Source organism: Melospiza melodia, chromosome 3 (genome assembly GCF_035770615.1).
Source record: "Melospiza melodia melodia isolate bMelMel2 chromosome 3, bMelMel2.pri, whole genome shotgun sequence".
In the NCBI taxonomy this organism is placed as follows: Eukaryota; Metazoa; Chordata; class Aves; order Passeriformes; family Passerellidae; genus Melospiza; species Melospiza melodia.
Genome location: NC_086196.1, coordinates 20,491,259 through 20,506,095, shown reverse-complemented (window position 1 = coordinate 20,506,095; position 14,837 = coordinate 20,491,259). Strand labels below are relative to the sequence as shown.

The 14,837-nt window shown below is 37.3% G+C and overlaps 1 protein-coding gene across 1 annotated transcript; it reads left to right on the top strand.

Moving 5' to 3' along the window:
* The first annotated feature begins 587 nt into the window (after nt 1–587).
* On the top strand, nt 588–14,795 carry LOC134416676 (WD repeat and coiled-coil-containing protein-like). Its single transcript, XM_063153420.1, has 3 exons — nt 588–2,507; nt 11,334–11,454; nt 14,629–14,795. The coding sequence occupies exons 1-3, from the start codon at nt 588–590 to the stop codon at nt 14,793–14,795; spliced, it is 2,208 nt and encodes a 735-aa protein (XP_063009490.1).
* Nucleotides 14,796–14,837: the final 42 nt, after the last annotated feature.

The following is a 14,837-nucleotide window of genomic DNA, read 5'->3' as shown; positions in this document are numbered from 1 at the left end:
CTACTTTCCTTTCATAGCCATTTCAGATCTTGTCTCTTTGAAAGATGCTGCCCATCACAGATTGCAATCTGCCTTGTACAGTTCTCAGTTATGTTTAAATCTTCTTTCATCCTTCAAAGGCTGGCTGAAAGAAGTGTCAGGTCATTATTTCAGGCTGTAGCTTAATACTTAGGCTTACCAGTATATGATCTCTCTCTTTGGTAAAGACCTTCATTCACTGAAGGTCAAGGTATTAGTGTTATTTTTAAATTTATTCCCAGCACCGAAGAGTTAAAAATAGCCTTCTACGAAAACGCACAGTAATTGGTTAAACCTTGTTAGCAATCACATGAAGATGATAACTCCTCCCAGGAAAAGACATAGCCAAAGCAGCTTTGACATGGATTTATACTTAGAAGAGCAGCTGCAGGCCTCCTGAGAAGGAGTTCACAATATAGACTCTTGGATTATTAGCAGAAAATTAGCAGCTTGATGCTGGAAAGGAAGGGAAGGAGACGTGAGAAAAAAACTTTCTCATGGTGATCTGCAAGCAAATTCCATGGATTCTCTATTTTGGAACTATCCTTATTAGAAAGAAAGCCTAAAAGATGGATCTGGGAAAGGCAAAGCTGCTGAGAACCGGCCTCAATGCTTTATATCAAGCTATCCACCCTGTGCATGGAATTGCCTGGACAGATGGGAAGCAAGTGATACTGACTACTTTATACTATCAAAATGGAGAGCTGAAGTTTGGAGACTCAAGCATTCTTGGTCAATTTGAACATGTGCATGGGCTTTACTGGGGCCCATATTGCTCTACGGACACCCCAGCTCTGCTCGCTGTTCAGCACAAAAAGCACGTAAGCATTTGGCAGCTGGTCAACAGCAGTGCAGAGAAGAAAAAGCCCTTGATTTCTCAGACTTGTGAGGTTGGTGAGCCATTTCCACTGCTTTCTCAGGGCTGTGTCTGGCATCCTAAGAAGGAGGTCCTGGCTGTGCTTACAAAAAGAGATGCTTCAGTCTTGCATGCCGTTCGTACTGACAATACGCGGGTTAAGGCAGAGATCAAAAGCAGCGGAGTCATCCACTGTGCTTGCTGGACTAAGGATGGTAATCGTTTAGTAGTTGCTATAGGCAGTACCCTGCACTCCTACATATGGGATAATGCTCAGAAAACTCTAAATATCTGCTCCTTTTGCCCAGTTTTTGATGTGGGAGGTTATATCTGCGCTATAGAAGCCACTCTGGATTTCCAAATTGCTGTAGCTACTGAGCTTCCTTTAGATAACATCTGTGGTATCAATGCAGGCATTGCATTTGATGTGCCCTCTGGTACAGAAGCTGGTTCTTTAATCTCACAGTCTGCTTTGGTGCTTGGTGACGAGGAATACTCCATGGACACACGAAGAAAGTCCATAGATTCAGATAGATCAGGTGTTGATTCAGTTGCCTCTTCTTCATCAGGTCCTGTGGATTTGACCCATATCCTTGCAAACCACCGTCGGTCTGATCCCAGTCCTCTCATTGCTCTGAAACGCAAAGACTCTGCAGCAGCAAATGGTCAAGATTCTTCTCACTTGATCTTGGTGACTTTTGAGAGGAAGGTAACAACCACCAGAAAAGTCACCATCCCAGGTATTTTGGTTCCTGATATAATGGCTTTTGATCTTAGAGCTCAGATTGTGGCAGTAGCCTCTAACACTTCTAATATTGTTCTGGTGTATTCAGTAACCTCTTCCTCCATGCCTCACATTCAACAAATCCAGCTGGAAAAAAATGAAAGACCAAAGGGCCTATGCTTTTTAACAGATAAACTCTTATTGATTCTGATTGGCAAGCAGAGGTTCCCTGATCCCAATCTCATTCCATCTTCAAGTTCAGACAGGTATGTAATGCGTCTTATGGTCAAGGAATTGATGCTGGAAGAAAATTCCTCAGCATTGCCTGAGACTAAGCAGAATATGTTTTATAACTTTGAATCCTCTGTTAATATACCTGGGAAAAGAAAATTCTTTGAGAACCTTGCCACAGAAGACCAATCTCAAAGCAGGGAGTTGATAATACCAAGAAGCACAGTTATTCAGTCTCCAAGTGGCAGGAGAAGACTCATTGAAGAAGTAAAGAGCCCTAGTTATGAGCAGAGCTCTTCATCAAGCGTGAGTGACCTGGATGAAAAAAGGGTCCCAGGTGACTCCTCAGTGGCCTTGGAAACATTGGATGCTGAACCTATGAATCGCTCAGTGTCTCTTCGTGGTTTTGGATCACCCAGCAGGATTTCCAGCAGACCAACATCCCCTAAAGTGCAGTTCAACGTGATCCAAGAAGCATCGAATTCTCCTAAAAACAACAATTTTCCAAGTGAAAGGGGAATGAGTCACATATCTAGAAATTTAGAGAGACTTTGTGGCAGTTTCAATGAGTTACAGCTGAGCCTTTCTGAAATAACAGACTTGGCTAGGAATGGCAGGAGGATTTCTTTAGCCTACCCGTGCTCCCAGGAACCACCTGTCGTGCATGTCACCTACCAGGTAACTTCTTGTCAGCTTAGAAATACTGTGATAGGAACCAAACTTTTAAACAATCTTGCATTTATTTAGCTTTAAGTCAAGAGGATGCAGTTTATTCTTATCAACCCATAAGAAATGTAACCTTGGTTTGGAATCAAGCTTAATTTAAAATGGAATTATAATTTGTCATTGGAATGACAACTCAGGATGATGTGTATAGTTTAGAGGATACTTAACATGGGAGATTTGTCTGTTTATTCTTTGATCATGTACAATTGTCTTGGAGACTGGGTGATTTTGTATGCATCTGTCAGAGAGAACAGAGCCAGAGTTGTTAATCTACAAAAGGCTTATATTTTTGTTTAGTGCAGCGATAAGCTGATGAATGGAGGGCTACAGTAGCTCACCAGAAATGTAATAAATTTAAACCTGAGCTTAAATACAAAGTCTGAAGATAGCCAGACTCACAGGAAGACTGAAACAAAGTATTGAATCTCAATTTATGGAAAATTTAAATGGATATGACATGAATTTGGCTTATTTATGCTTTGATTTCTCAACACTATTCTTTGCAAAATGAGATGTACTCAATTTGTAAAACACATAACCACTTAAAATTTTCAGAAAAAAACAATCATTAAACAAACAAAAACCTTCTAATCCATCAATATGTAATTATGATTTCATTAGACAAATATTTCAAACCACCATGTTCCTATTACCCTTGTTTTGGCAAATTTCCTCCTGGCTTCAATAAGAATTTCCACTAAGGAATGTAGGTTGGGTAATTATTTCTATCTACTGTTTTTAATATTATTCACAGGAATACTAACATTATACTGATCAGATTTTTGAACATGTTGATGGTAGTGATAAAACTGGTATCACTTTCAGGATGTAAATGCTAATTATAAATGCATCCTTATCTACTGCAACATAAGTAGCATTATGTCAAAATAATGCACTGCATTGTGAGGATGCTGAAGCAAATTTTACTTCCTTTAATTTTAAAGGAATCTATGTAGACATCTAAGTACCACTCCTTAGAAAGTCATTAAGGGAATGGTGACTCAATTCAATCATGGTCATTACTTTCTAGCAAGTGTTTACTTGGCATTTAAACAGATTCTGATGTGTTTGGTTTTCTGGATAAAAGGAATGCTTTCGATCTGAATTAGTCAATAATTTAACTTGAACACATTATACAAATTCTGGTGGAAAAGTAACATGTCTATTTTAAATAATTTAGGATTTTATTGGCCAAGAAGCAAGCCCTTCTGTTCTCCAGTATGTTCAAATTAATTTTGATTTCTTAACATAAATCAACTTATTTATTTAGCAAGCAGCCCTGTTTCTAGGAGTCAATTGGATTAACCTTTCCCAAGAGAAGTTTTATTTGTGACACATAACAGTAATCTAAGATCTGAAGTTGCTGCGCATGTGCTTGCACTAGAAGTAAGAATTAGTTAACCTGCTATTTTTCTTTGGAAAGAACAACAAAAAAATTAAGTGCTTCTAAAATACTGCTAGAAAAACTATGTTTAGAAAGGAATACTTATTTATCTGAATAGGTTAGTTTCACATTAAGCCAGCAGCAAGCACTGCTAGCACCACATTACAATGACTCAAAAAAGTGCCACTAATGCCTTCCCACGCACAGCTTTCCTGGGGAAGTCTCCACTAATGCCTTGTATAGTTCAGCCCCTCTTCTGAAATCTAACAGGATCACAGCATGATGCCAAAAAAATAATGAAAAATAGACTTGGCAGAAAGGTCTATAGACAGACAGGGAAATATTTGCTTCATAGGCAGCTAATAATTTTCAGAGAAATAGTTGTTTTGATTAGTTTATATTCAGACATCTGAACCTTGTTCCTCCTTCAGGAGTTGTTTAGTGCACTGTGAGCTCAGAGACCAGCTGGGCTGTGAGCTCCAGCCAGACTCTGTGTTCACAGAGCAGAAAGTCAGGAAATAACTTTTTTGCCTTATGACATAAATATCAGCCAGTGGAAAACTTTCTAAACTTTAGGAACACTGCAGTCCAGTCAATAATATGCCCATTATCTTCCAGCTATCTGTGCCAAGTGCATGTCTTCTTAAGTGTCTCTATAATCCCCAGCACGGCAGAGGCTCAGTCTTGATTGAGCAGTCTATTGCACTAAAGAATATAATTATCAGAACTGCATAACCATATTTATACATTTAGAAAATAAAATGAATGTTTAAAACATAATGGTTAAAAATGTAGCAATAATTAATGATCAATTATGAACACTGTTGTGCAGAAGCGTTATTGACATATTTATGTGTACTTCCTGTTCTGCTTAGGAAACTTAAAAAACAGAAACATTTATTACTTAATAATTCATAATGTTTGCTCATTTAACAGTCTTCAAAACCTTTGTCTATCATGTTAGGGCAAGTCTGCCTGTAACTCCTCTGAAGTCACATCTATACAGTGCTACCAGAATTGGTATTCTTTGTAGCCCATAGCCATAGAAGAAAACCATGATCATTCACACTTTGGAAATGTCACTGCACTATCACTTTTGCAATAGCATTCAGCCACCAAAGGTAACTTGATCATTCAACCCTGAAAAGCAAATATTATTGCTCTTTCATCACAGGCAGGTTTGTGATTCAGGGGAATGTGGGAGGGCAGACAGATAAATGCAATAAGAAGACATTATTTAAAAAGAAAAAAAAATAAAAGAGGATCTGTCACAGATTTTTTTCTGTTTTGCTTTGCAAAAAGATACTTATACCATCCCTTTCCCCCAGAAAAGAAACAGCTGCAGAATATTTAAACTAGTCTCATTCAGAAGCTAATTACAGTGGAAATAAAGCCAATCTGGATCTCAAATTAAAGGCATTTAGGCAAACCTCTTCAGGAGGAATAACATTCATCTTAATCTGAAGAACATCTTTAAACTCCTACATTTTGTTCACAAGCAGTATGATGTCAAAATTTATATCACTGATAGCATATATTGCATAATTAAATAAGAAATAATATCTTTTCAGCAATTAGTCACAATTACTTTCTTTTCTTAGCACAGACCAATAATTGTACATAAGTCAATCTCTACTTTTGTACTATCTTCATACAATTTGCTATGGGAAACTTTATTGCCAGCTACAAAGGTCAGCTACAAAATAAACATGGGTATTATATTTTTTTACACATATCTGGGAGATGAACAGAAAGGATACAAACATATGGCAGTAAAACTCTGATGAAAATACATGATGTAAAGAAGGGGAATATAAGGGGGCACAAAAAAATGAGCAAAGACCGGCTGAAATGATGAGCTGTAATAAGACCATGAACCCTTCTGAAATCCAAAGGGCAATTTTGACTCGGGTTGAGCAATAGAAAGTAAGTCATGAAAATGATGGAAGAGGAAGCTGATATGACTGCTCCCTGGAGTAAGAAACTAGCAGCTACCCTGAAATTTAGAAACAAGAGATTTAGGATGACTGTAAAAGAAAGACCTGCAGTAGTCAAGAGAAAGTGTGATTAATGCATGGATAACATTTTGAGTAAAGGTTGAGGAATTTGTGTGATTAATGCACGGATAACATTTTGAGCAAAGGTTGAGGAATTTGTTATGAACAAATTCTGTCAACAGTGTTCTGAAACTGATCAATAGCAGACAAGCAGGGTCTGTAGAGGAGACACAATTCCTTTTGTTAGAGCGGATGATTTGTTTGTTGGATGCACAGGTACAAAAGGAAAGGAACACGCAATGTCAAAAACAGAGCCAAGTTATCATACTGCACAAAGAAATCACACATAAAGATCATGGAAGCATAAAAGGTGTATCTTAGATGACAATACACCTGAAACAGTAGCTGCAGAGAGCCAGGAGGAGAGAAATCCCAGCACTGTGTCACCAGGAATGCTGATGTGCCCTATAAATGCAAACTGCACTGGGATTTAAGCACCTCTGAGCACCTCAGGTCTCTTCCAGCATAAACATTTTACAGGCTTATGTGTCTCTGCCAGGTTAGTTAAGGTTGCAATTGGAATGTCCCATATGAGGGTAAGGAAAGGAAAGATATCAATACCTCCACCACAATAAAAACAGAATCTACCAAAAAGCAGGCAAGAATCACAGCAACAGTAGAAATAATGACAGGGAAGGGGAGCAGTGCAAGCTGTCAACCTAATGAACACCACCTGTGGCAATGCTGCACGAGGCACAGTGAGAATGTAAATCATAATTCTCCTTCCTCTTCAATTCTCTCTTCCTTAGCTGTTTAAGCATCTTTTCATTGTCTTCTGGGACAGAACTCCCACATCTAGCTAATCCACTAGCTTTTTCTCACCCTGCAAGGTAAAAGGTAAAAGCAAGCTGACTAATGGGTACTAAGGTATCAAACCTCAAATCACCAGTGGAGCACAAGGCAGTTGAAATCAAGGGTGTAAAAGAATGAAAACAGAATCCTAGACAACTACAGCACTATTCACTGTACAATGCATGTGCTAACCTGATACCTTTCCCTTATAAAACAACAGATTATTAACACAAAGGAGATGAAGAATATTTTAAATACCTGTAATTCAGTACAGTACTTGAAATATGCCACAGGGGAAATTATTTGTTCAACAGCAGAGAGTAGGGATTAACAGAAGAAAAATAAGATGGTTAAGGAATTAGCTGCAATGGAGATAGTAATAGTTATATCAATATAGAAGAAAAGGGAAAAAATTACTGGTGGATTTTCTCATGGTGGATTTTCAGTGTCATCTGAAAGTTTCGTCAATGACTTGCTGAGTTATGCTTAAAAAATCTGCATATGACATAAAGTCAGTAATATTCTCAGTAAAGGATCAGGATTTCACACTTGTAAATTGATGACTATTATGTAACATCTAGAATAAATTTTAAAAAAGGATTGAAATTAATGAAATTAACTAATATAAAGGGCATAGTAATATATTCCAGGATTAAGAGATGAAATTTCTGCTTCTGTACATGTTATTTGACTACAAGATGACTGTGAATTTAAAATACAATACTGTTACAAAAAGAACAAAAGCAGCGTGTGGGCACATCAGTGAGGCATATCCTGCAGCAGGTGATGAGCACTGGGCACACAGCTGGCAGGTCTCATCTGAAAAACATTTTACATTCCTAGACATCCATGGGCAAGAAGAACACATTGAGACTTCAACTGATCGCTAACCCAGCGTCAATAAAAACAATTCTGAGTGGTAGCATATTCTCATTTACCTCACTGGTTCATCAGTTGTTAAATTTAAGTTCATTAAGATGATCTCAGCAGGCAGGAGAGTGTAGGCAGTGCATTAGGAAATACAAGACAAATGAAGAAAAGGTCAAGAGGCAGAACCAGCTCCAGCTGACTGCTCAGTGGGGTTCAAAAAAGGGAGAGAAGGCATGTTCACTTATTGTGCAGTATGAAAACTGCAAATATGTGAGATATATAACATGTCATCCAGGAAACCTTTTGCCTTAGTAAATGATGCTTTTCTCCTACATATTTGCAATCTGAAATGTGAGTTTTGAAAGACAGCTTGGCACTGCTGCGACAGGCTGGCTGCTGCCCAGAACACCCTTAATAGGCTGTAAAATCTGATCTGGGCAGGCTGACATGGGTGAGGGAAAACAATTACTGAATTGATCATTTCTTTTTGCTGGGTTTTTGTTGAAGAAGAGTTGCACTTGACATACTACAGGAAGCTGGCTAAAGAAACTTAATCTGAAAATATACAACTAATGTATGTGGAAATATATTTGTTTCTTCTGTGATTAACACGTTCTTTGTCTACCAATAAACTTTGTTCTAGGATAAAGCAACTAACACAAGGGATTTTAATCTTGGAATTTCAAATCCTTTGATTCCTGTTGAGATAAATAACAACATAGCAAAAACAGACATGGATTTTGGGAAGAGGTGTATTAAATCTAGATTTGACTAGAAAATTGTCTTTGGGTTATGGCATGAAAGTGGGAAATACCAAGGCAAGCTTTTAGTTGTACCTCTAGCTCTGTCACAAATTACTTCCATGACCTTGACTAAATCTCTTAAGCACCCTGTGTAATGGTATGATCATCTATAAAAAGGGGATACTAAGAGTTACCTGCCTCACAAGAAGGTACAGGTTTAAATCAGTTAATCTGTGATATGACATCTGTGAACTCATTCCTCCAAGAGAAGGCACATTATCACCACTTAAACTAAGCATTAAGCAAAAAGGCTAAATAATTAGAAAGTTATAACAGAGAAAGATTCTTGACCTGACAGAATTTGTAAAAAGTAAAACATAAATGCATAAGGTGATTATGTTTATCATTACAAACAGAAGCATGTAACAGACAAAATAGCTCATATGAACACTGACAAGTGATGAAAGACAAACAACTGAGACTTGATCTTTCAGGTCTGTCCTTGAAAAACTGTTTAGGATAAAAAATAGGTGTTGTGCAGTTTTGAGTATACAAAAATGTCTTCCACTTCCAATGGCTGTTCCAATAATAATGTGCAATGGTATACAGGAACCAAACTAGAACAAAATCATCTTGAGTACACATTTTCATTCAACTGATTTCAAGTCAAGACAGACAGAGCTAGATTATTTTCTGATAATTCTTTAGTTGAAGCATATCTATGTGGAAAATGGACCCCTTGGGTCAAGGCAATGAGCTTGTCTCACGTGCAGTCCATTTTTTTCTATAATTCATGAACTGAAGTTCCAGTTTGAATAAACTCTGTTATTCCAACCTGAACTCAGGAAAATGAAATAGTTGTTAGATGTGCTAGTCCACAAATTGCAGCAATGACAAAGCTTTGCACAAACACCTGCATAGGCAAAGAGCACTTTTGCAATGCCTATGCAAAGCACAAACTCACTGCTGAACATTCAGCCCATTGAGTTTCAGGTGTGTTTAGGTTCAATAGAATACAGTACTACATAATTTGGAAATACCAAGTTTTTGGTAAATTTCCAAGTACTACATAACTTGGAAATACTTAAAAATTACCAAGAACTTTTCTTATATAGTTGCAGCTGAAACAAAAAGCTGCTATAGGTTTATGACTAAGACAATGATACTTCTTTGATGTATTCCTTAGGTATATCCTTTATTAATTATGCACCAACAAATTTCTGGTTGTTTTGCACATGGAAAAAAGATGAGAAGATATTTGAAAGGTGGAAAGTTCACATATTTAATGGAAAGATAATTTTTATGGTTTTTATTAATAAAATCACTCACAATAAATACAAAATTAGATAAACAAACAAACAAACAAATAAATAAATAAATAACAATCAGCCATAGACTATCTGCATGAGTAAATAATAGCAGAGTGGGAGAAAGGACATTTGCAACAGTCAGCAGACATTCTGATTTACAGAATTCAATGCAGTTGCATGACAGCACAGACACTGTGTACAGAAAAGTGAAAGGGATTGATTTAGAAAGGTTGTTACACAGCGAAAAAGCACACATTCACAGAGAGCAACTGTGAAAAGACAGCACAATTAGAAATGAAGACAAGCATTACAAGAGACATTTATTTAGTCAGAGGTTAGATTACTGTGCACATAAATTGAAGATGCAGTTGTGAATTCATTCAACCGTAAGTTTTACATTAGCAAGAAAAATTCAAGGGTGTGAAGTAGACAAAGACAGAGTAGGACTAGAACAGGAGTTAGGATACATGAGATCCTGTCAATCCATTCTGAAATATTACCTTGGATCCCTTTTGAATGTATGAAGCAGAGGGGTCTATGAAATAGGGCAAATAGACAGTCATTCATAACTAATATGTAAAATCTGGGGGTATTGCAAACGTAAAGATGCCAAAGAAAAAGAAACAAGCAAAACATAACACATGGAACTACACAGGGAGAAAGCATGGAAAGAACAAAATTCAGTTCACAGGACAAAGTATAGAAATATCATTTAGCAATATTTTTTAGAAGAAATTGTCCCATCCACATCTATTTCATAACAACATTTAGTCATTGGAAAATTTTCAGTGTTAAAAGGACTTTTAAATGGTAGCAGATGGGAAAATGTAAGTTCAAATATATATCCACTCCATTACCATAGTAGGTCAGCAATTTTTTTTCCTTGCACCTTGCAGTAACAAGAAAGATGAAACACAAAGATGTTGATTCTTAGGGCCACCTAAATTTCATGAAACAGAAACAAGCCACCTTTATTTTCAAGTGTGTTCTTTCAGTGAATATCAGAGCAAATTACAAGGCTGTAAATCCATACATTCTCTCGCTCTCAAAGCAAGTCACAGGATTCCCAAGCTACCTTGATGTTACAGCTTTTCAGAGACTGTTGCTAGGTCCAGTCTCTCTGCAATACTCCCTGTGCCAAAATAACCCTGAGGCTATTTTAGCAGGGCGGAATAGCTGCCCAATGGCTCTCAAATCCACCCACACATACAGCTGAAACTGAGCAGAGTACTCATTTACTCGGGCAGCATCTGGAACAACATTATTCCAGGTGTGATACATGCCCTTCCACTGAACTGGCTTCAGGCAGGGAGGCCCCACAGACACACAGATGCCCAGCCCAGGACAATACATGTACAGGGCTGAGGCAGCTTTGAGCTGCAGGAGCTCGCAAAGCAAAAACCAAAGAGGCATTTTTATCCTCCTCACATGGGGCTATGAGATTGTGTTTAGAATGGTCCTGCATGATGATGTCGTCTATAAACTGTAGGAAAGACAGAAAAAGAAAAGGCAAAATGACTAAAGAGCTGAAAGGACTAAGAGCAGAAGAATGGTTATGAGTACTCAGGCTCAATGTCTCATCCATTAACTATATCTTTTCTTTTACATACATGGATATGAAGAAAAGCTTTTCAAATGGATCAGTTACTGAAGAAACAAAAGACGTTCTCCTCTGTGATGGCAAGATCTATTTGAGTTTAGTCCAGCAGCTGTTTGATCTGCCTGTTATTGAAATGAAACACGGTATGTTCTTTTTATTTCTGCTATCTGGTTTCGCCTGAGATTTTTAGCATATAAAAGAAGCATTTGCAACAGAATAATTACCCCAGATTTAATAAACTGAGCCAACTAACTTCTTTTGGCAAGTGTGTGTTTTCCCTTGTCTGAAATACAGCAGACTCTTGAAATAATTTAAATGCTAAGTACCTGCAAAACTACCTATTAGCAGAGTAATATGTTAGGTGCCTCTGCAAAGGAAGGCTGAGAAAATAATCAGTACACTGTGTTACCTGGAAGGAGAATAGTAGAATTGCTTTCCTGAAACTTTTTGGCATTTTGCTTCACCTGTCCTTACTAGCATGTCTCAGCCCGGACAACAGAGTATAGGTTGGAGAAAAATTCACTCTCAGAACATTATATATATATATATATATATATATATATATATAAAGTAACATGTGGGATTATTTTAATGTAAGATAAAAAATGAAGCTCAATGTTCCTATTTGCCAATCTCCCATTTTTACCACCCACCACTGATTAACTCATAAGGACAGATGCAAAAGGGGCCCCAGACTGGCCTCTGAATTGCCTTGTCCCTGTCTGTTCCTTTGTGACACCCTCACAGCAACACACAAACTGCCATTTCTCTATAATGTTTCTGATGGCTTTTCTCATCACAGGCTACCATGATCCTCTTTCTGAGGTTGTTCTAGAAGACAAGGACATGCATGTTCCATATTTTTGTCAGGAATCTTCCTTGACTGTGCAGTGCAGTGCAAGCACATATGAAAAAACTCTACCTGCTTTTGAGACCTGAGCTATTTCCCAGCAAGCTTCGGCAGCAACATGATGCAGAGCTGCAGGGCAAGAAGGAGCCCATTTTTGGCCCGTATTTCCAGCTCTTGATTTTGGAAAGAAATGCCCATAATAAACAAGGGAACTGAGAAAACAACTTTTCAGCTCTATAGAGCAGCTGAATATTTAATTAGCAGAACACCTTTCCTCAATTTTATGTATTAGACTTCAGAGATATCAAAAAGATAATGTCTCAGAATCATCCTAATATGTCCCTCTTTCTGCTCGGATTTTCTGATATTGAGTCTGTATGCTTTCAACAAAAACAAAAACTGAAACAATCTTTCTAAAACTCACCAAAATCCTGCAAAATTATAAGGTTTGGAGCAGAAGCAGTTGTGTAGCTCTTTATTCAATTCTAGATGGTACTTGCTTATATTCCTACAAGTTTCTTTTGACACACAACATAAATATTAAATGTGAAGTTTAAAAATATCACTCCCATCCTTTAATACTATACAATTAAAGGGTATGTAATGAAGAGCATGCTTGTATTATAATGACAGCCTGGCATTTATTACAATGAGTAAATACTTAAGCATTAATAGATTGGAGGGAAAATCTTTGCAACTGTAAGTCAAATTCATGTCCACAGCAATACTGTTAAGATCATCAGAGTTAAAAGAGCAATGAGCTTGGCCTCATTGTTTGCCCTTTAAGCCCAGGACTGTAATACCATTACCTGTGCTAAACAGAGTCTGTTGTGTAGTGCCCTGGTAGCAGCACACAGGAGTCTCTCTTTTTGGCCTATCATCATAATAATTGTTCAAAGTAAAAGGGTACTACACTCTGCACAGAATGGTTTTCCCGTTGAAATATTCCATGGGATATGCTTCCAAGAAAGTGTTATCAATGACACTGAGAACTTCCAGCATTTCAATGCATGAAAATAATTTCAAGAGTCTGACACAAAAGTATGCTTCATCAATTTGATCAACAATGGAATATCCATTTGGACCATAGAACTTTCAGGGCCACTGCTCACAGAATCTGAAGTCTGTTCAGATTTAGAAAGAAAGTATTAAGAGCAGAAGATTAAAGATCCATGGTTTGGAAAGACAATCTTCTTATGATGTAACAGGTGACATGACAACATACAGCCAGCCTGGAAAAGTGCTTTGTTAGTGGTTAAAAAAGGAGAGATTTACGTTCTCCAGGGGCATGCTTTGTTATGACTGACAAAAATAAGGATGGTTCATTTCGATTTTCTACAGTTCCTTTTTTCACATTCCATTTTAAAAACAGTTTTAAATCCCAAAATCTAAAATCCCAACACAGAACCTATCAGGACATTTTTCCCCTCATCTCCCAGCTAATGCCCCTGCTCAATAATGACAGAATCACATGCTCTAAGGAAAGTGTGTCATATAAAGGCTCCCTCAATGGTTTTAAGTTGCCACAGATTTTTTTTTCCATACAGTGTCAAACTAGAAAAAAAAATAGAGAATTCACTTTTTTTTTTCTATGAGAACTGCAATATCCAGAGAGAAAGAAAGGCAAATGAATCACTAAAGAAAATAAATACAGCTTCATTTTTAAGCCAATTTGCTAAGAAAAGTAAAAAAAAAAAAAAAAGTGGAAGGAGGTTTATTTTCTTCTATGCAATACAGAAAGAGAACCTAAAACATTTTCAAGTATTTTGGTTTTTAAATCTTGTTCCTTTTTTTTCAGAAAAAAAAGGATTAAAAATGTCATCCATATTTTGTTCATTCTCTTTAGGAGAAGACTCTATAAATAATTAAAAGACAAGAAATGTTACTCTAGCAGCTTTTGTAAATCATCTTTTGCAAATCACCTTCAAAGTGTAACTTTCTTCTATTTGCTATATGAATTTGAAAACATATGGAACAATCTTGGTTTGACAGTAATGAGACGGAGACCCCTACTCCTTTCTAGAGCAAGTACAGCAAAATCATTTTTGCTGGCCAATTTTCCAGTTTTTATAATCTCTTTGTCATTTGGGCAGAGCAGATGAGTGAAAATCAGAAGTAGATGTCATTAGAACAAAAGCCAGCTGAAAGGCTGGCTGAGTTTTCAGAAGATGAAGATACTTTTAGTTTATTAGAACTAGCAAAGATGTCTTGTGTTTGAACTTAATTTAAATAAGGGACCAAATGCCTCAAACCTTGCAAGACCTTTCATTTAGCCCCTCACTGCTTCTGCACAAAGGTGTGTTGAGCATGGATTGTCAGACCTTAATGTCATTAGTGTAATAAGGCTTTAGTGCACAAAAAGAAACCCTGCTCTGCCTGCGTGCTCACTGACTTTTCAAAACGTGCTTCTACATTTACGTAACCACAGCAGTGCACTCATTCTCCTTTTCTTGCTTAATTTTTGTAGGCTCTTCTTGGATTGTGCTCACTGCAGACAAGGACGGCTTTGTGCCATTAATATTCAAAGCCACACAAGAGATAATCATAAGGGATGGAACTGACAGTTCAGAAGTCTGTGGAAGTCGCTCCTACAAAAAAAGCATCCCAATGCGACCACCAAGCAGAGTGACATAATTTCTGAACAAAGAACCCCAATGACCTTCTTTTCTCCTACAC

Excerpts from the sequence above, each read along its gene's own strand:
- LOC134416676 (XM_063153420.1), top strand. The coding sequence starts at position 588 with ATGGATCTGGGAAAGGCAAAGCTGCTGAGAACCGGCCTCAATGCTTTA. Across the intron at positions 2,508-11,333 it reads TCGTGCATGTCACCTACCAG|AAAAGCTTTTCAAATGGATC; the intron begins GTAACTTCTTGT and ends ATGGATATGAAG. Across the intron at positions 11,455-14,628 it reads TGTTATTGAAATGAAACACG|GCTCTTCTTGGATTGTGCTC; the intron begins GTATGTTCTTTT and ends TAATTTTTGTAG.